This window comes from Jatropha curcas, chromosome 1 (genome assembly GCF_041381405.1).
Source record: "Jatropha curcas cultivar XTBG-Jc1 chromosome 1, XTBG_Jcur_1.0, whole genome shotgun sequence".
Classification (NCBI taxonomy): domain Eukaryota; kingdom Viridiplantae; phylum Streptophyta; class Magnoliopsida; order Malpighiales; family Euphorbiaceae; genus Jatropha; species Jatropha curcas.
Genome location: NC_143151.1, coordinates 25,970,873 through 25,992,701, shown reverse-complemented (window position 1 = coordinate 25,992,701; position 21,829 = coordinate 25,970,873). Strand labels below are relative to the sequence as shown.

The 21,829-nt window shown below is 32.6% G+C and overlaps 2 protein-coding genes across 3 annotated transcripts; one reads left to right on the top strand and one right to left on the bottom strand.

Annotated features, from left to right (window-relative positions):
- Positions 1–6,667: 6,667 nt before the first annotated feature.
- On the top strand, positions 6,668–10,918 carry LOC105641807 (SNARE-like superfamily protein). 2 transcript variants are annotated; one of them, XM_037636373.2, is made up of 6 exons: positions 6,668–6,825; positions 8,412–8,561; positions 8,654–8,750; positions 9,018–9,096; positions 9,204–9,343; positions 10,591–10,918. In XM_037636373.2, the coding sequence occupies exons 2-6, from the start codon at positions 8,529–8,531 to the stop codon at positions 10,725–10,727; spliced, it is 486 nt and encodes a 161-aa protein (XP_037492301.1). In that variant the 5' UTR covers positions 6,668–6,825; positions 8,412–8,528; the 3' UTR covers positions 10,728–10,918. The 2 variants fall into 2 exon arrangements, with proteins under 2 accessions (XP_037492301.1, XP_012081813.1); XM_012226423.4 differs by having other exon boundaries at positions 6,669–6,825; positions 9,204–9,285.
- A 951-nt stretch (positions 10,919–11,869) lies between these two features.
- LOC105641808 (putative 26S proteasome non-ATPase regulatory subunit 3) lies at positions 11,870–15,447 on the bottom strand. Its single transcript, XM_012226425.4, has 9 exons — positions 15,287–15,447; positions 15,083–15,179; positions 14,789–14,979; positions 14,291–14,428; positions 14,060–14,196; positions 13,859–13,913; positions 13,669–13,779; positions 12,893–13,132; positions 11,870–12,598 (listed from the first exon to the last, which is right to left on the bottom strand). The coding sequence occupies exons 2-9, from the start codon at positions 15,159–15,161 to the stop codon at positions 12,086–12,088; spliced, it is 1,464 nt and encodes a 487-aa protein (XP_012081815.1). The 5' UTR covers positions 15,162–15,179; positions 15,287–15,447; the 3' UTR covers positions 11,870–12,085.
- Between the last annotated feature and the right edge of the window lie 6,382 nt (positions 15,448–21,829).

Below are 21,829 nucleotides of genomic sequence, written 5' to 3'. Positions count from 1 at the left end.
CTTATTGTCTAATTCTCCAATTACTATCTTCAGACAGCTACTGAAATCTCTTTAGAAAATCGCTCTTAAATAAAATCTTACAATAAAACTGGATTTAACAAGAAAATATATAGTTTTTTTTTTTTTTTTTTTTTTTATGTATATATAATTTCATATGAAAATTTAAACTTTCACTAGGCATTTCTTCAGGAAAACTTAACACATAGCTTTCAAACACAAAACAATTGAAATTTAATTTATTTATAATAATAAGAATTAACTCGTTCAATTCACATGTGTTATTTAATAAAACCCTTATAAATCAAAACTTTTTGAAAACTGGTTGCTTTCCTTCAAAACTTTAGGCAAAATCGTTTGCAATCTCCGCTATCTATTATATCACAGGCCGCTTCGAAATAATTGTTTTTGTTTCTCATCTATGCAAATTCGATTGTCCCTATAATATCTTTACTATAGATTAGTTCATCTGATATACAGCTCCTAAATCACTGCATCCCTTAGCTATCTCAATCCTATAAAAATTTTCACTCCTTCCACTTAACCATCAATTTCTCTTTCCAACGCTTATTCCTTATGTCACCTTAATACTCATCACGAAAATTTAACTTTCATAATAATATCTCTTAGTAATTCGTACTTCCATTCACAACCTACATCTCATTTGATAACCTTCCATTCTACTAATGTTGTCTATTAATTCGTTAAGGATAAGAGAGTATTCTTATTAATTATTTTGTCTACTAATCATCATTAATCGCGATCTATCTAATCACCAATAATTCAACTTAATATTTATTACCTATCTTAAATATTCACCTTTATCTAATACCTATCAACACAGATTTTTCAATTAAATTTCATTAATTCCCAACCTAATAATACCTTACCATCCACATATTACATTAAGTTGATCTCAATAACTCCTCATCGTCCAGTTTATATTTACTATTAACCTCTCACTTCCTGTTCATGGCCTAGATTAGAATTTACAACCCACGGTTCTAACATTTTAATTAGAACCTTAATTAAACAAAAGTTCAATTCTCTACGTGGAATTATTAACTCAAGATTCGCATCTACTTATCACTACCTTACGTCAATTTCATATTCAACTTACCTATTTTATCTATCTTTAGTCAATCAATCTTTCCCTTATTCAAGTCTAGTAAGGTATTTATAAGTTCCTTAAATTTTATCTACCACTTACTCCTAATATATATATTACAATTACCTATTATGTCTTACCCTTAAACTGTCCAAGTTCATTTCTATTGTTCTCTTTCTCGCTTATACATTAAACAATCACATACTCCAAATGTAATCCCCACTTAACTTCTATACCAAAATCGGCTACCCGACATTTCCAGCGTTCATGTTCTCAGCTTGACTACTAACTGTCTATTAGTTAATATCATCATCACCACTTGTCTTATTCTTCTTTTCCAAATCTTCCTTAAAATTTTATTATTCTCGCAATCATTTCATTTTTATGATCTAATCCAATTGGCCCCATGATATAAATGGACAGCTTTCAAAAATAATTTTCTATATAAATAATCAATTTCAAATTATTTATCATAACACAATTAGAATTTAAAATAAATAAAAAAAAATGGGGTTTTAAATTTAAAATGTCAGGTAAATAAAATGAAGACAAAAATAAAAAGGTTTATACTAAAGAGATTCAGTAGCTGTATTAAAAACTAGACACAGATTTCTACTTACCTCAAAGTTATTATTTATGTTCATGAATCTACCATACCAATGAAGATCCTATTTATTCTCTACACTATCCTACTCACTGACAGGGATAGAGTTCACATGAAAAGTAGTGTACTGGGTGATCAGGCCAATCCACTACCATCAGGTATTACTCTATTCCCTAGCTTAAGGGTTGATAATTGCTTTAGCCCCTACAGGTATTGTGATGGGTTCATCCTACTATCCATTACTTTCACTCTAATCCTCAATTAGTTCTTCTATAGTTTATAGATTTTTACACAATAGGTGTGGGTTTTCCCACCTCATAGGGTCTAGTGCGTCCACCATCCCTAAAGAGGGGAATCACAAAGTTCCCTTCCTTATGTTGGTTACGGCCGATCCCAACATAAAGAAATTTCCTATACTCCGCAGTTGTGTCCTAGAACCCTAACCTAAGCTCTGATACCAACTTTGTCACGACCCGTTTCCATGGACCGGACCGGCACTAGGGCCCAGGTAAGCTTAAGGCCCCCGAGGCCCGTAGTAAGCCTGAAACACTAAAATTTACTATTCCAATATAAATTTCAACTATTCAGCCCATATTACTAAATAAATAAACCTCAAGATTTTATTACATCTCGGCTCAAATTTATCTTCTACAAAATTCCACAGTTCGGCCCTAATTAACAATACATCACATCTTAATATGGGCTCACATAATTATATCGTCTATGTTAATACACGACTAATTGTACACAAATTCTACAACTGCGGAGTCACTAACTATTTTGTATACATAGCTTTTTATACATATAATTACATAGTAAAATAATTATGGAACTAGGAAAACTTCTTAATAGCCCTGTGGCGAAGAAATATAGCTTAAACCGTATTAAAGAGAAACTTACTTCCTGAAAAATTCAAACAAGACAAGTGAGTTTTCTAAGGAGTAATAATTATTGCACAACACACGCAGTCACACAAATGTGTAAACATATCAATCTAGTCATCCGACTAGTTATATGCTCACGCAGCCAGTCACTCAAATGGCATATCACCAGCACTCACAATCATAAACATCTTCATATAATCACATCACGTGGAAATTGGTCTGCGGCGTCACCGAAACCCCCGATGAGCCGTCCTCCCACATGGCCCATCCTCTCACGTGTGCACAAGGGAGCCGATCCCCCATTCTGGCCGACCGGTCTAATCCTCACTTGACCAGCCCTCTCATTGTTTTTCCATTCTCTCTTTTCTTTTCCATACCAACAGGTGGCTACCCGGTCGTCTCCATCAAATCTAGATCATCAGGCGCTCACAACAGGAGGCCACCCTGCGGGCTGCGATCAAATCTAGATTATCAGGTGCGCCCAATAAAGAAGCCAACCTGTGGTTTTACATATCATATAGATCACAACGGTAGGTGCACACGGGGGCGCCGATCTCCCATTTACCCGGCCGACGGTCCAGTTTCATAATTTATCATAATCAGGATCCATGCTTAATCGACCGTCCTCACAAACCCATGGTGACCCACTTCATCCCAATTCCACACAAACAAAGCACAACAATATCACAACACAATTAATCAAACATTGCAATCAAATGCAGACATATTAATCAATTAGACATCGTAATGCAATGCTCAATTAAACATCCAAAATCAATGCAAATAAATAAATAGTATTAACAAGAAACAACAATAATAAAATAAATAGCAATAATAACAATAATAATGAAAATAAATAAATATGTAAATAATTAAATGAATAATAAAGATAATAAAATAATTAGAGCACTCTATTTAATATTTATTAAGTTATAGAATTAATCTAAATAAACTTATTAATTATCTTATTACTTAAAACTAGTCTAAGTTCTATCGAAATTTCGGCAGCACCTCCCCTAAAAATTGAACTATCTACCTGCTCAAATATCACAATATTATATATATTTATCAATCAATGCACACAGCCCATCCGTCGGGCAATCAACCAAGTCGAGTTTCCATCCTCCATTAATAGCAATATCACCATTCAACCATAACTCGCAAATTAAAAATAACCTTCACTTGTTCCAAACATATTACCAATCATTCTTGTTCAAGGTATAAACATCATATTTAATTGTTATTAAAACTCTATATTAGTCACTAAACTGATGCATACTTTAAGTAACCCAACTCACAACTTAAACATATAATTAAGGCCCATCAATTTTTCTGTCTTTGACATGAAAATACAACTTCTAGATATAGCTAAGCGTTTTATATTTGAATTGTTAATTTAGCAAGCACATTGTTATCAAGCGGTAACCGACATAAGAGTATTAAATATATCAATACATACATATATCTGTTTCCATGCCGATTATATAAAATGGTACGAAGTATTTGAAATAGCTGCTGCCCACCAAAAATAATATAGTTTCCTAAACTTAAGCTTATACCGCATCAAGAACCTGGTTTACGACTTCACATACTCATCCGGCCAAAACACTACAATTCAAGAAATCAACTCAATAAATTGTTGCTCGCTCAAGGACTTCAAAGTTTTCTATTTAATACCCATGATATATCCATTGGTTTTGCACATTTCTTAATAAAATTCAGTTTATAACTCATTCAAAATGGAAACAAGTTAATAATTCCTTCATAGGATAACAAGGGCTTGAACATATAGCTAACTAGCTATCTTCAACCTAAAGAATGCTTAATTCTTCACAAGGATTTATAATAAATGTAATAATGTAACCTTCGATATAGGAATCACTTTATATACCAATTCAAAAGCAAAAATTCGAAATTCCTAATCACATTCAGCTAAACAGTAGCTAGATATATATAAATTTCTGCAATAGCCTAAGTATTAGCAATAATAATTGCAGTCATAATCATGCTACACTCATTCTTAAACTATAATCAAAGAATTCATGAAAATATACTGAAACAGGGTCAAAAATCAATTTACCTAGCTATAGAATGTGTGGAAAATTGAATATTTCCGGTTAAAATGACCGAAAATAGCTCGAATGCTCAAAACCGATACTGTTGGTGCGAACCTGGATGGAACTGACGAGGACTGTGGCCGACAAAGCTATTAGCGTCATTAGGAAGGTCTAATCGGCCGGTCTTTGGTTGATCTTGCCGGAGAATCGAAGAGAGGAGCTGCAGGAGACTGTGCCGATCGGAATAGCACAGCTCTCCTTTGCTGCGCCAGCGGAAACAGAGAGAAAAGGAAACTGGAGGTGGAGGAGTGGTGGTCGAAGGTGGAGGAGTGGTGGTTGAAGGCGCTGGTCTCAGGTGATTGGAAAAACGAGAGAGGGAAGGAGGAGGGGGGGTCGCGCGCTGGTGCTGGCGCAAGGAAGAAGAAGAAAAAAAAGAAAAAAAAAGAAAAAAAGAAAAAGAAAGAAAAAAAATCTTAGGGCTTCTAGACCATTCCGGTTCGATTCGAACCGGTTTGGTCTAATTTCAATGATTCGGCTCGACTTGCTTGGTTTTCGAGTTTTCGAATTGGTTTACGGGTCCAGTTTAGCAATAATAAAATACTAGCTGATATAATTTCATTGGTTGAAATAAAAAAATTAGTTTTTAAATGAAAATTCTACGAAATTAAATTTTCGGGTCGTTTCACCCTTTAGAGATAGAGGCGAGCAGCAAGCAGCCCCTTGTCTAGGGTTCCAAACCTTTCTTACTAATCAATCATAAAAAAGGGGAAAGCCAAAACCTACTCCTAATAGGATGAATCGTTCGTTTAAGAGAGATTTTTTGGTCAAGAAAAAGGAAGCAAATTGGCAAGTTTTTAGTTCATTGGTTTAAGCTAACTCAAGGTAAATTAGTAAGTTTTACACTAAATATCACTTCAGTCATTTTTATAGTTTAATTTTTAAATTAAGGTACCAATATATCTAAGTTTTCAAATGGGGTGTCCCAGATACAAAAGTCGTTTTTTAGGGTGATTTTACAATAAATCACATAATTGGAAGTATTTTTGTAATTTAATTTTAAACTATATATATTTTAACTTTAAGTAATGAACTATTTGACTTTAATTTTTACGATAATGATTACTTATTTGAAAATTTTTAATTCATAATTTTCAAAATTAGGAAGACTCCATTATCTTTATTTTTTTTTTTTACACTAAATTTTTCTTGTTTTTATGAGGTAGATTTGAAATGAGTTTAGGTAGTAGGAAGAGAACTCTAAATGAATTTAGGATGGATTCATGTAATTTTCATTTATTTCTTAATATATTTGGGGACTTAAATTGATAATTGGGTGCAATTCGAGCAGTTAATTTCTAGTTAATACCCGACTACTACCAAAGTTAGCAATCAGTTAGGTAGCACATCAACTGCCAAAGTTAGTTTTTTCTAGCCAACAGGAGAAAATGTTTCCTTTATTGATTGTTTTTAGGGATCATCGTTTGGTTAATTTGAGTATCATTTTTAAACAACGTAAATTAATCGATTTTTTTTATTTAACTGAATTTAATTAAATTAATTTTTTAATGGAACGTAATCGAATTATTTTGGTTGAATTAATTTTGATCGTTAACAGAACTAAATTTATGATTAATCGATTTTAACTGAAATAAAAATTAATCAAAATTATTAATCACTGTTCAGTTAAAATAAAAACTGAAATATTTGCAATCTTTAATTTTATTATTTATTAAAATAATGTAGTTTTGAGAGTCAGCTAATTTGATTAATTCAATTAATTAATTTTTAACTGAATCTTTAATTAATCAATAAAAATTTAATTTTTTTAACTAAAGATTTATTTACTGAAACGAATTGTTCGAATTGGCCAAAATGAATGTTGAATGTAATTGTTTTATTTTCGCTTATTATTGCGTTATTAGATTAATAAAGTTTTTCTTTTCATTTGAAAAAAAAAAAAAAAAAAAGAAGAAGGAAAAACTAATTTCCTCAGCTTTTTCAGTTAGCTTAGCTAGATAGCTTATTTGATCGAAAGACAAAAATACCCCCGTCTAATATTACAAATTACAAATCATGTCCTTATTCCTAAAAGCATCTGTTCTCGGTATCTCGCTCTCCATTCTCCATCCACCGTCGAGCCTTGCCGCCGCTTGAGCTTCAATTTGGCTCCGATCTGTAAGTTTCTTCGCTCCTTATTTTCCTTTCTTTTGTTTCTTGCAGCCTCTGCAATGGAAGGCAGGGCATGTGTTTTTTTATTTTTTTTCTCTTCGTTTTTCATTTTCTAGGCTTTCTGTTTTTGTTATCTTTTTGCATTGACATGATGAATTAACTTGAACCATTTTCGATTTTGGATTCTTTTTGGGTCTTTCGTGACTACCCATTTCCCATTTGCTCTTGATCTACTTGAGCTTTATGATTTTTCATCCATCTTACCAGCTTTGATGCTTGAAATTCTTTTTACAATTTGTTCACTTGTGGATTCTGTACATGCTGCAATGAAATTTGGATTATGAAAATGGTAAAATTTCTTCTTTTAGTTGAATCCAAGCTGCTAGGATGGTGAATTTGTTTGATATTTTTAACAGGTTTATGATGGTGAAATTTTAAAATACTGGTTAACTAATTAGTCGAATTTCTACTCCTTGATGATCCTTGTTATTTCTTGATTTCCTTCTCTTCCATTTAGAATTTATGATGGGTTTTGTATAAAGCAATGGCCCAGATCTTCAACTTGGAAAATTAGATAGTTTGCAATGATGAATTGATCAGATAGATGATTTCAATTATTTTTGCTCTGCTTAACTTTGCTTCTTGTTAGCAAATTTGAGAGAAAGCATGAATTATATCTGCAAATCTAGCGCATTGATTCTTGCTATATTAAAATCTAATACCTTTCAATACTTGGATGTGTATTTCCTAATAACTGTTTCCTTTCTTTATCCCATATTATGTAGTTCTCTCTTTGTAATTTTGTTGCTGAAAATATGTAAAACAAGAAAAGGAAAGACGAGTAATTGAGCTTGAATCATCTTGATGGGTTTGTTACTAGTATTCGTTGACGAATGATAAATTAATGTATTGAGCCTAGCATGTTGGAAATATTGCACATCAGGTGAAATTTAGTGATGCAGATTAAAGAATGAAGAGTAGTTTGCTCATGAAACATTGTAATAGCCTGAAGTATACCAATTTGGGGCTCAGTTCCATCAGCAACTTGGTTTTGTTTGTGTGTGAATCTATTCAATATGAAAAAGATGAGATGATAGGTAGTGAAGATAATCAAGAAGGGAAAGAGGTAGAATATTCATTTAGGTCAAGGTGGAGTTCAAAAATATGCAATTTATGGCTAATATGCGTGAAGAAATTGCGAGCCAATTACCTTAATTTTATATTTGATTATGTAGCAAACTAAAGTTGATTCACTTTAATTTTTATATTTTACTACATAGTGAACTGAAGTTGATGTACTTTAATTTTATATTTTATTCTACAGCGTTTGTAGTTATTGTGAATATTACTTTTAATTTTAATTTATAATATTCATCTTTAAATTAAAATTATATTTTATATAAATAATTAAATCATTTACAATAATTTAAAGTTAGTTAATTTTACTCTTAAGTATTTGGAAGGTCAAACATGTAAAACAATGCATTCATTCAGATGATTCAGAAAGCTCATTTACCAAACAATCTTAATTCTTCAACAATAAGCTTTTCATAATACTCCTTAATCACTCAGCTCATACGTTGTTGATTTAGATTCAACATTCAGAAATTAGCGCAAAGGAACGAGCCTTAAGTTAGAGAGAGGATAAAGAGAAATATAGAGATTCTGCTTCAGTTGATCAGCTTCAGTGGTTAAATCAAACAACAAAGATGATCGTGTGCGTTGCGGTTGTAGGGCATCAGGTATGCCTCTTAGAATTTTCCATCTTCTTTACTCAATCATCTAATTATTTTGCTATTGTTTAACCAAAATCTGATGAAATCGAAATGTGTAGAACAATCCGCTATACATTCAGAGCTTCACGGAGGCAGATGATGCTCTTAAGCTCCATCACATTGTCCATTGCTCTCTCGACGTGGTGGATGAACGAGGTACATTCATGGACCTTTTCAATTTTGATGATTAGTGGTGTAATTAATTTAATCATGCAGGTTCTTACTTATTTGATTGTATAATTGTCAAATGTCGTGTTTGTTTTGGTTCTAGAATTTGTTTGGTAATCTGTAATGGAATGAAATGTCTGTATTTTCATTTTTAAGTTGAAAGGGGGTTTAGGATTGTTAATTCACATGATTTACATTTTTGGGTGGGTTTTCAAAACTGTAAATCTGATTATTAGAAGTGGAATGCAATTACAGTGAATAATCCGAAAAAATCCGGGCCAACGCTGAATGAGACATTTCTTGGATTGCTTTATCCAACCGAGAATTATAAAGTGTAAGCAGTTCTTGTGGTTGTTTATGCCAAATAGTAGTTGATACTGTTCCAAGGTATGCTGCTATATTGGCAGGTCTGCATATCCTGATATAATGTTTTGTTTTCAGGTATGGCTATTTGACTAACACAAAGGTGAAATTCATTTTGGTTACAACAGATTTAGATGTCAGAGATGCAGATGTGAGAAATGTAAGGATCAATGTGCTAATTTCTTGTAGGACCTTGGTCAGAATTTTGCATAGAATGAGTATGTTCTATTTGTTCTGTTTGTTGATTGCTTACATGGGCATTGCAGTTAGTACATCAATTTCCATCTGCTATTTGTGGCAATATTTTGTTTTTTAATTAATTTTTATGTGATAAAGTATATGATGCTAGTATGGCTAGAGTATCGCTTAAATTCAAACAAGTGAACTTGTGAAGAGCTGATATTATGTGTGTTCAAATGTCTAACCAACCAAATTATAGAAAATAAGTATGTTTCCTTTTCATTTGAAGTAAATAATGGGCCTGTTTAAGTAAACGTAATGCAGATAAAGAATGCAAAATAGTCACTGAGAGAATCTTGGTATGGATGCAGTTTAGATGATTGAATTCCCTGTATCCATGGATAAAGAATGCAAAATAGTCACTGAGAGAATCTTGGTATGGATGCAGTTTAGATGATTGAATTCCCTGTATCCATGGATAATATTATACCTGTGCAGGAGCTACTAGTTTGTTCTTCATGATACTCTTTTTCATACTGCAGCGCACTGATTAGTCAAAAGTAAATGTCATTGCAACTTTGCTTTACATGTTAACATTCTTGTTGCATCTTTTTATGGACACGTAACTTTTTTTTATTTACAGATAGTGTGGTAATGGGAATTGGTTACTAATTACTACACTAGTCTTTTTGACATATTTGTCTAATTCCCTGGACACACACAAACACATATAGTTATACATCATATCATAATTATCGGAAGGGTGTGGATTCTTTCTATAATTGATGAATGGGTCGATACAAACAAGGGCAACTTTCTCCTTTCATACAAATCAAAAGAAAAGAAAAGAAAAGAAGTAACAGCAAGGAAAGGAGAGCCTTGTCAATCTTCTTAAAGATTATCCTTAGTGTAGGGTGTTGTAAATAGAAAATTTGTTCCTCTTTAATTTTTAATTTATTGATTTATATCTCCCGTGGCTAACAGTTAAATGAGTCTTAATTGCAGATATTTACACATTCTAACTATCTGCTTGTACTTGGAGTCATCATTGGCAAATGAATGTTAAAGAGTGTCAAATGACGGCTTTTTTAGTTGAGAAGGGAAACCGAACTGCAAGAACTAGTTGATTGAGGCCATATGCATATTCTTTTTTGCCATCTTCTTACAAAATTGTGTTGTTGCCATAAAACATTGAATTGGTGACATAAATTACTTGACATTTGTTGCTTGAAATGAGTTTTTCCCCAACTTTTTATTATGTAACCTTTTGGTGAAATTATTGTAGTTTTTCCGGAAGTTCCATGCCGCATATGTAGATGCAGTTTCAAACCCATTTCACGTGCCGGGCAAAAAGATCACTTCCAAAACTTTTGCAGAAAGGGTGAGCAACATTGTCAAATCATTTGGCTTGAGCTCAACTAGTTGAATGCTGCCATTGTAAATTTAACATTTCAAATTTAAAATGAAACTGGTTGATGTTTACTTTTCTTCCCATTAGCTTATTATTCCCATTGTCTTCTTCACATTGTAAATCAACTAATATTGTACCATTTTAAAGACTTGGTTCTTAGTTTTACAAAATACCAAACAAGTGATTTACCCCTCCTTATAGACATGGTTCTTTTATTGTGCATATGATTTTCATGTGTCGTATTTCTGCCCCTTGAATGGAAGGCAATTTCTGCCCCTTCATGTGTCTTATGTCCGATGTAATCTCAGTGCAGTAGAAATGGCAGCACAGAAGCTTGCAACATTTTGCATTTTATAACAAATACGAAAGTATATACGACGTAAGAGACTCTGTCAGTTTTGAGATTGAAATTGATTTTTATTAGAAGCATAATTCTAGATGCTGCTTGGAAAAAAACATATTTTTAGAGACATTAAACATGCTTTTGTTTCGCAGAAAATAATCTATTTTTGGAAAAATGTTGAAAATTAATTGGAAGGTATCAATATTTTAAATTTATAGACAATATAATTTCATATTTTATTTAATCTATTGTTTATATGAGAAAAAATATATAAAAAAATGGTAATTTCTGTTAGTTGCTTGACAGCTATGATGTGACTATCAGTAAGTGTTGGATTAATTATATTTATATATATTTCTTTAATATAAAGTTTCAGGAACTGAAAAATAACTTTGAAAAATGAAATTCATTTGTTTTTTTAAAATAGTTTAATGGTCTTTTACTTTTAAAAAAATATGTTCCAAAAAAAAAAAAAAAAAAAAATCTGCGAAGTAAACAGCCTAAAAATGATTTTGGACGTTAAGGAAAATGTTCAAAATAAATTAAATTTAATTTAAAACGTTGACAAAGAGCACGCCCCTAAGAACGTTTAGAAATTACAGTTGCAGACGTGTGCATATAACACGAGCCAAATCAGCTTAGAAAAACATCTGCCAAATCAAACTCATTGATTTAGCAAAAAGCAAAGCATGATTTTAGATTTTAAAGCCATTATGGAATATCTATCATTATCAGTTATGGAAAATACAACAAACATCCTGAAGCAAAAGAAACAGGAAAACTATTGCAATAAAATCAGGCAACGAAAAGGAATTCAATGGAAGAAATTCCATTCCATAATATGATCCTGAGTAGTCGAACAGAGGTCGCTTGGATATGGGACAGAATCCTAAATCAGAATATAAAAATTCGATGCAGAAGATAAATGTCAAAATATTCTTGTAGGGAGTTCTTGAAGGAAGTTGTGCAGCTGGACCGGAGTGCACATCCCAAGGTGAAAACGGCTGAAATTTTGCAGATGCAAAATTAAAATTCATCATCATCCTCCTCAGCTATGTGCTTCGCAAGCTCCTGTTCTTGCTGTTGTCTCTCCCTTCTCTTCTCAGCACTTTCTTTCTCCTTGTGGGAATTTGGAGGAAACATAAGTGCACGCACTGCTTCGTTATGCATATTGAGGCAGAAAGCAATCCTTGAGTTAAATTCAATTTGAGGCTCATTTGTGGAGTAAATATCCCCTGTTTCCTTTGATACCATCCAACCATTGGCATGATCCAGAGTTGCATCAATTGCGCCATCTCGTATTGCCTTCGCTACAATACTCTCAGCATCAGCAACAGGGTTTGAGGAATCCAATCTTAACTTCTTGGCCACATCAGCCAATGAAATACGGGAATAAGAAATACTGATGTTGCGAAGTCCGGTCCTTATCACATTGTGTCGCAGTCTAACAATTAAATTGTAAGTCCTGTCTGAACTGAAAGTGGTGGAGAACTTCTCTGCAACAGATTTAAAGAGCTCCAGATCTCCTATTCGAACAGCCTGAAAAACACATGATAAATGCTTAAGACTCAGGTCCCAGTGTAATAATTTTACAGCCAAGCTATCTTGCTGGCACAGGAGAGCAAGACAGTCGCGGATTGGGGGGGAGAAGAGCAAAGTTCCACATAAGTCATAACATAGTAATTGCCACAACAATCGAGAAATACAAGCTTCCCCCTGTACTTGTTTTTAGTCCAAAATGAGAAGCATAAACCTTGACCAACAAATTCAAAAACCTTATTCTCAATTTTATAAATTAAATCAAGCAAATTAATTTGATCAGTCTGTACTCACATTTGTCAACTCAAAGTAAGGCCTCAGAGCATTCTCCATGCCTTTCTGCATAAAAACAGTTCTCTCAGGGATTTCTCCTAGCAACAATCTGACAATAATTGCCCATTTGTTGCATTGAACTCGAAAACCAAGGGCTGCAACAGGTGCTTTCCGAGCAGCTTGAAGAAGGGACTCTTTTGCATCGGTGTACTCCAACTGAATAGTCCTAATTTTTCCCAAGTAAAAGAGGTACCGACAGAACTGCAATAAAGATTGTCAAATCTTAGAATGCACTGGACATGACTAATACGCCAAAATGCCAGCTCCCTAAAATTAACTTCATTTTGCAAGATATTTGATAATAAGTATCTAGTCATCAAGAAAATACGTAGTTCCATTGCACCATTTCCATATGATTCAATATTTTCATTAATTCACCTCCTAAAAATAAGGGTGCTAATTTTGTCTACATTCCAACAATCAACATGACATTTAAAATCTTAAGGACAATGCTAAAGATGCATCATCTCTGAAGCATGTGCGAGCCTTGAATTTTAAAGGTCAGCAAGCTTGAGAAGAAAGGGGCACTATTTGAAATATTGGTATATAATGTCGGTATCCAGCGAATGTTACTTTCAGTGCCCGTAGAAGTAGATACTGATTCTAACTTTTGATCACAAAAATGGAACATGTTAAGTTACTAAGGCACACTTGGTCAAGCAACCATACTCAACATTCATGTGCAACTCAATACATAGAAAAAGATGATTGTTGAATTTAGAAAGTAAAAGAGATGCCTGCTGATTCGAGTGAGCTTCAAATCGTGGGGCTTTAGACCTCAGCTTCTCTGCTTGATCATATAAATTGTAGTGGAGATAGTTGCGAAGTAGAAGGTTGAGAAGTGTTTCCTGCATCAAAACATTGTCATTATCCTAGTAAAGATACAGCAAAATAGACACAATGTAGCTACAGTAACAGAAACTTTACCTGACCAAGCTCATCATGGCGCAGTGTTGCAATGCGATGAAGAGCAAGGAGGTTGCTGTTGATGAAACAAAAAGTACCCAAGTTAAAAAATGAATTAAATCATTTTCAAAGATAGTTAATTACCATAGAATCGGCAGCCAAAACAAACCAACGCCTGTTTAGCAGATAAAACTAATGAATATAATGGTAAACATATCTCACCCTCTGATTTCAGAGAGATCACCAGTGAGTTCATAGCTAAGGGAGTAATAAAAGTAGAGCCTGGATGCTAGGACATCAACTGTCCTCCTATTCACGTTCTTCAGCCTGGCTATGCTTGCTGATGAACAAGCTTTAGCCTACAATAAGAGTTGATTAGCATAAGGTGGTTTCAACACCAAAACCAGAGAGGGGAGTAAGGCGTGACACTTGATTACTTGTGTTCAGCAGTACCTCATTATATTTCTTCTGATCAATCAAATATATTAGCACCAGCAAGTAGCAGTATATCTCTAGTTCTGGTAACGGATGTTTCACAAGAGCTGGAGTCACAGATGTTGCAGTATCAACCTCCATTTCATGTTCATCCTCCTGTCAGCAATGCGAAACAGTTAGAAGTGCCAATTACACCAAACTAAGAAGCCTTTCATACTTCAGTCTTAAGACATCTCTAAATAAGACACAACCTTCTACCAATAGCCAAACACAAAGAAATTTTGTTTTGGCACCTTAACACTTGCTAAGTTCAAAAACAAATGACCATTAACATTATCCATCTAACACAATCAAATTTTGTGTAGAAACTCAGCCCAACACAGAACAATGCAATTCAATGATATCTTCTGCCTCCTGTATTTAACACAGGAAGTCAAATCGAACATCTGGCAATTTGAAAAAGCACGAATGAGAACCCAAAACCCAACTGGGTTTCAATAAAAAAACAAAAATTACCTTAGGGAGATAGGAGACTAGCCGATTATGAGGCTCGGATCCAGGACTAAGAGCAAAATTAAGGAATGCAGAGAGCACTTGAGCCTTGAGCTTTCTCCTTAAGGCCATCGTCAAGCGAACAGCACGAACAATCCGCCTTACCTCTCGGGCATAGGCACCAGTCTCAATCAGTGACGCAATCTCTTTCAAATCTACAAAACAAACAAAATAAATCAAAACAAAATCTCAAATCCCCAATCTCAAAATCTAAGCAACAAAATCAAGAATGGAAAAAACACCCAACAATAGACTTACGGTGGAGAGTAGAAGGAGAAGAAGAGGTAGTAGAATTGCTAGGAGCTGGCTGCTCCTTCATCTCGACGTCTTGAGTCATAGTGAAATCTAGGGTTAACTTAAGCAAAAGAAATAGGGTATGTTAATTGAGGTTAAAATTGAGATTTTTAAAGAAAAAGAGAAAACAAGTGCAAGATTGAGTGAAGAAGTGAGTGAAAAATTTACCTTAAATTGTGAAAGATAGTGATTTGATCTGAGGAATGGAGGAGACGAAGAAACCCAAGGTGTTTTTAGTCCAGACTCGGACCTGCTTTTCTTTCCCTGCAAGTCTAGCAAAGATATCGAGAGAAAGAACGAGGGAAAGAATAAGGTGAAACGGTGTCACCTCAATGTGCTAGACCTAGACGGCGAGTTCGGAATGGATTTTTTTTTTTTTTTTTTTTTTTTCACTAATTGAAACTTTTTTTTAACGAGAAAAGGTACTCGAATATGGATTTTTTTGTGAAATTTTGCATTTTTTTTAAATACTAATTGAACTTGTTAATACCCAAAAATAATAATAATTAAATAAAAATGGTTTAAAATAATAAAATATTAAAGAGAATCTCAATTCTCAAATAATGAACGAAGAAATTTTAATTTAATTGGAAAAAATAGTAAACATAACAGTAAGGCAATAATAATAAAATCGGAAAATTTTAATATGAAAATAGAGGGATTATAAAATGAAAATAGAAATTTTATTACCTATAAAAAGTAGAAAGATTATAGAAAAAGACGTTTAAAGAGTAACAAGCTAAGAAATCACAAAGGCAGCTCTTCTCTACTATTGTGATCAAAATGACTTGAACTTAAGACATTCTTCTTTTTATTAGGAGACTAACCAAATCACTACCTGATTGACAACGTTAAATAGTCGAAATCTATAAAATAGACAAATTAATAAGATATTTTTTGATTCGTTGGGAGGTTTAATAGGTCAAAATAACACTATGGAATTATGGATGATCTAAACTTGAGATTTTTCATTTTTCGTATAAGTGAGAAGACCAATAAAATTATATGTAATTGACAATTGAAAAATATTTGATAACAAGATAAATAATTTTTCTACCTAGTTCTTGTACATTATTGTAATGAAACAAGTAAGTTTTATAAAATAATTGACAAAATCTTTAATAGTTGAACAACAATATTCTTGATAAGGTTTGTAATTAGTATCAAAACTGAGGTGAGGACTTTTATTTTTTTGACGACTCAAAGTGTTTATGTATTATTAATGTCAAACTAAAAGACATCATCATCAATTAAAGTTACAGAGACAATACCACGCTTTAATGAATCAATCATAGAAATAGATGTCCTTGCTAGCATATGAGCAGCCTAATTCGCTGATTTTTCTAACAAACTTCACATCTATAGTAGCAATACTTGAAAGGGACATTCTACAATCCGCAATCAAAAATCCAACAATAAGAATCATCATTGCGTAAAACATTAACTGCCAGAAGACAATCACTCTCAAGCTCAATTCTTCTATGAGTAAAATCTTCTTTAAACTAACTTAATACTTCCCTTAGCCCAAGTAACTCAGCAATGAACAAACTTGACACATCCTGGAAATGACTTAAACGATCTCCGAAGCTAAGATCATGCTCATCACAAACTAACCAGTCCAATTCTTATTTTGTGTGACTCGTTATTCCAAATTGCGTCAATATTAAACTTAACAATGAAATGTCGATAGAAGAATGTAAATAGCTCAAAGATGAGATTATAAGACGCTTAGTCAAAAGAGAGATTCAATCTCAGGTAGTTAAAACACCAATTTCTTTTTTTCCCTCTTATTGCTGTGACCGCGCGTACCCTCATCCAACCCCAGATTAATATGATATTGTCCGTTTTGGGTCAAACCCTCACGGATTTGTTTTTGGATATTTCTCAAAAGGTCTCATACTAATGGGTTGGATTTGAACCATTATATTTTGATTTCTCTTCTCACATTTATTCGATGTGGGACTTGGGAGGATATCCCAACAGTAATGTTACGTAAATCGTGGGTTAGCTTCCTGCACCACATTTCCGAAACATTGTACCCAAATGCGTATCGAGATACTAAAATTAGCGAATCGATTATCATAGGATATTTAGAGTCAAAATTCTAATTAAATACCTTTCAATTTTAGACTTTTAATTATAGTAGTTAATTACTTGGCATATTTACTAGATTTTTAAATTCACTAAATAGTAAAACAATTAATATATTAAACAATTATCCTCTTTGATAGGATTTTAATTACAAAATAGTAAAATACATAGGCTACTAAATAGTAACATACCTAGAATATAAAACATTATCCTATTTATTAGGTTTTACTACAGAGTAAAATAGCTATCCTATGTAGTATATAATATCTAGTAAGATTTTTTAAAATTTTTATATATATATGCACAAATGATTATCCTATTTAAAGGTTTTAAATTAATTAAATAAGACAATATATAATATATAAATAATTAGCCTATTTAGTAATGTTTAAGTCTTACTAAATAATAAATCAGATAGAGTTTTAAATTTACTAAATTGTAAACTACCTCATATCATACTTGAAAATTTTTAAACCCCTATTGCTTTTCTTTTTTTTTTTTTCATGATTTTTTCTTCTTTTCCTTCTAAATTTAACAAACTGCCATGGCTTTTGGAAAGAGGAGGAAGGAAGTTGATCAATTCACCTAAGATGTTCAAATTATTGGAGATGATTCAAGTGGAGAAGAAGAAATAGCAAAAAAACAAGAGCCTCCAAAACAAACTAATTCAAATTTGAAATTGAAACCATTATTAAGTGAGATCAATTATATTATTGATGAAAAAATAAAAACTTCAGGAGGATCAAAAGTACGACATGAAATCATTATAAACGTCAATTTTACCAGTTCTGATACTCGCGTTTATTACCGGTTTTCGGTGCTCCTCTTGGAAAGAAAGCGGAAAATCAATGATGTACTGCGATGATGAGGGACCAACCAACATACAAGAGATTAAGAAGAAAAGTTCAAGAATTTGAAAGGGTTGGAGTTTCATCTTCTTTGAGAAATGCAACACTCATAAAATTATCTACCAAAACTATTAACGAATCTTTTCAAATAATGGAGAGAGATATAGTTGGTATGAAAATTATGAAAGACTTGTGTGCTAATGATATTCTATTTAATGTTTGAAGAAATCCTCAATTTCATAAAATGATATGCACAGTTAATAGAGGTCTTAAGGATTACAAAGCTCCATCTTATGATAAGGCAAGAACTGCTTTTTTAGAAGAATGTAAAATGAGTGTTGAAAAGGATTTAATTCATATAAAAGATACTTGGTTCACTCAAGGTGCTTCAATTGTTAGTGATAGATGGACAAATTGTAAAAATCAGAGTTTAATAAATGTTATTGCAGCAAATAATCGAGGATCTATGTTTTTATACGCGGAGGACTTTTCAGGAGTTACAAAAACAAGAAAGGAAATTATTTGAATTTTTATTAAAAATTATTGATGGAATAGGTCTTAATAATGTTATTCAAGTTGTAACTGATAATGCTACTCGTTGTAAACTTGTTGGAAAAGAAATTAAAAAGGTGCATAAGCATATATATATATTTTTTTATCACCTTGTATTGTTCATACATTGAATCCTGTTTTGAAAGATTTTATAAAAGCATTTGATTCATAGTGCTTATTCTTATATTCATAGTGCCAAAAGAAACAAACTAAATTCTTCTAGAGCTGATAAGTTAGTTTTTATTCATTCAAACTTATGCTTGTAATTTCATTTTATGGAAAACTACAATCATGGCCCTTACAAAAAAAATGGGATATTGAGTCAAAAGAAACATATATAGATGGCTCTAGTATTAGATTAGAGAAGTTGAGGTGGAAATCATTAGAGGATGAGTATGCTGAGAAGTGAGAACTTAAATAACTTTAGAAAATAAGATATTGAAATTTCAAATATTTATATTTTTCTTTAACTTGCATTTATTTGGTAGACATTAATTCGGCATTTTGAATTTTAAATTACATTTAAGTCTTTTATGAAATTTCAAATTATCTAATTAGAGTTACTTAATTTTTTTGTATATATTATTCTTAATATGTCTATGGGGGTGTGTGTGTGTGTCAAGAGAGAGAGAGATACTTTAAGCTTAATAAAATAATTATTTGTGATTATGTTATTTATCATGCATATAATTCAAAGCGAATTCAATAAAAATTTTTACCGTATTACTTTTCCATATAATATACCCCATATCATAAATTTAAAAAGTGTCATACTCAGTATTTATACTCGTACTTCATATTACGGCATACCATATTTTAAGTAACACTAGTTTGAAGATCTTGACTAAAAAGGAGAGGTTTGCTTAGTCTTCAATAGTATGTATTGGCCTAGAGAAGTGACAAAAAGCATTGATTAATGTAACAGCAGGAGGAGCTGGTATACCCAAAGCATAAAGGAAAAGAGTCTTGTCGACAGCTAAAGAAAGTGAGATATGCCAAACTCCGATGACTTTTAGCCTAGCAAACTCCTAAATCAAGTCACCTTATTATAATCCATTGGTGATCACCATATAAATAAATAAGTTTCAAATAAAATAATTCCTCGTTGATATGGGAAATGTAGTTAACCTCATCATTCTTGATGTAACACTTAAATTGGAATTAAAAAAAGAAAAATTTAGCTAAGTTCCTAGTATCCTTCTAGGCCTAAGAGAGAGGATTGTACTGAAGTTAGGTTTAATAAACTTAGGCTTCTACATTGGGGATAAGAAGTATGAGAGAGAAATTTATAAAGAATTTTTCATTGTAGATATTTCGTTAGCCTATAATGTGATCTTTGGACAACCTATTCTTAATAGTTATGGGACACACATTAACATAACTTTGTTCTGCCCTAAACTTCTAACTCAAAGTGGTATAGTTGTACCTCATGGGTGTCAAGAATAGGCTTAGGCATGCTATTAGAATGTACCAAGGCATAATTAAGATGAACTTGCCCATAAGAATGCTTGAAAACCTAAATAAAAAATAGCCCATGAACCTGTGGACTCAGTTTAAATCATTAATATTGGTGAAAGAAGGCGCATTCCAATGGTAGAATGCTTTAAAAAGTCAAGATAAACAAACTGTCATCAAAACTTTGACAAAGAGATTTAAATATTCACATGGGCACCTGAGAGGGTCATAGTTATACATTTGTCCATAATGACTCATATACTAAATATCAATCCATCAATTAATCCAATATAATAAAAAAAGAAAACTTGCTTTAGAATAAATTCAAGTCATTCAAAAAGAAGTTAAAAAAGTTCTTTGAAGCGGTGTGAATTCGAGAAGTGTAGTACCTAACATAGATAGCCAATGTAGTGTTAGTAAAAAAATCCAATGTCTAGTAGCAAATGTATGTCGATTTCATAGACTTGAACAAGCGTGCCCTAGAGATTATTATCCATTGTCGTTCATTGATAGCTGATAGATTCTATAGCAAGGTACACAATCTGCTCTCTACTAGATTCTATATACATGTATCATCAGATCATGATGGACTCTAAGGATGTAGAAAGATGGGTATATTGCTATGAAGTCATAACATTCAGCTTCAAGAATATAGGTGCGAGTCATAAAAAATGGTTAATGAAATGTTCAAAGATTTTAATTGGTAAATTAAGACAAGTTTATGTTAATGACGTGATAACTAAAAACAGAAACACCTTAGACCATGCAGGAGATATCTTCCAAGTTTTCAACATTCTAGATAAAGCCAGGATGAAGCTCGATCTTGAAAATTGCACTTTTGGGGTTGAAGCATGAAGGTTTCTCGGGTATATGATCTTACAAAGAGGAACCAAAGCTAACCTAGAAAAGATAGAAGCAATCTTGAATATTTCTTCTCCCAGGTTGATTCATAAAGTTCAAAACTCAATGGAAAAATCACAGCTCTCTAGAGATTTATCTCTTCTTCAATAAAAAGATGTCTTCCTTTCTTTTTAGCCTTAAAAATGAGACAATCTTTCACATGCGGGGCAAGATTGTAAGTAAGCATTGAGCTAAAGGACTTTCTGAACAAACCTTCATTATTAGACGTGCCAAAGTTAAAAGAAGTTTTATACTTCTATCTAGCTGTAACCAAAGAAACAGTTAGCTTAGTCCTCATTAGAGAGGAAAAAAAAGGAATAGTTTCTTATCTACTATGCAAGTCAAATGGTCACGAAAGGTGAGTTAAATTATTAACCTGTTGAATAGACCATTTTTACGGTCGTTATATCAACAAAGAAGTTATGTCCCTACTTTGAATCTCGTACTATTGAAGTTCGAACTAACTATCTCTTAATCGAAGTACTACACCAACAGGACAACTCGTAAAGACTCACTAACTGGACAGTCAAATTGGGAGCATTTGATGTACACTATGTGCCAAGAATGAATCTTAAAACCTAAGCACTTGGCAACTAACACCACCAACAAGAAACTATAATAGGGCCTCAACCTAGGAAAGCCAGGATCAATGACACAATTAGCGCAGTAGGAGCAATGCAATCAAACTCTCCTTCAACAATACTAATGATATAGTAGAATATGAAGCACTTATACTAGCCTTACAAAATTTTCAAGAAAACTCAAGCCACGGATATCACAATTGATTCAAACTCTTAGTAAGCGGTGAACCAATTACAAAAAAAGTTTCTGGTCAGAAATCCAAACTTGAAAAAATACGAGTCAT

What these genes read in the sequence shown, in the direction of transcription:
- LOC105641808 (XM_012226425.4), bottom strand. Translation starts at nt 15,161, where the DNA reads ATGACTCAAGACGTCGAGATGAAGGAGCAGCCAGCTCCTAGCAATTCT. An exon ending in TTCTCCTTCTACTCTCCACC is followed by an intron (nt 14,980 to 15,082) that starts GTAAGTCTATTG and finishes TTTGTTTTGTAG; the next exon opens with ATTTGAAAGAGATTGCGTCA. An exon ending in AAGCTCACTCGAATCAGCAG is followed by an intron (nt 13,133 to 13,668) that starts GCATCTCTTTTA and finishes TCTTTATTGCAG; the next exon opens with TTCTGTCGGTACCTCTTTTA.
- LOC105641807 (XM_037636373.2), top strand. Translation starts at nt 8,529, where the DNA reads ATGATCGTGTGCGTTGCGGTTGTAGGGCATCAG. An exon ending in CGACGTGGTGGATGAACGAG is followed by an intron (nt 8,751 to 9,017) that starts GTACATTCATGG and finishes ATGCAATTACAG; the next exon opens with TGAATAATCCGAAAAAATCC. An exon ending in CAGAATTTTGCATAGAATGA is followed by an intron (nt 9,344 to 10,590) that starts GTATGTTCTATT and finishes AAATTATTGTAG; the next exon opens with TTTTTCCGGAAGTTCCATGC.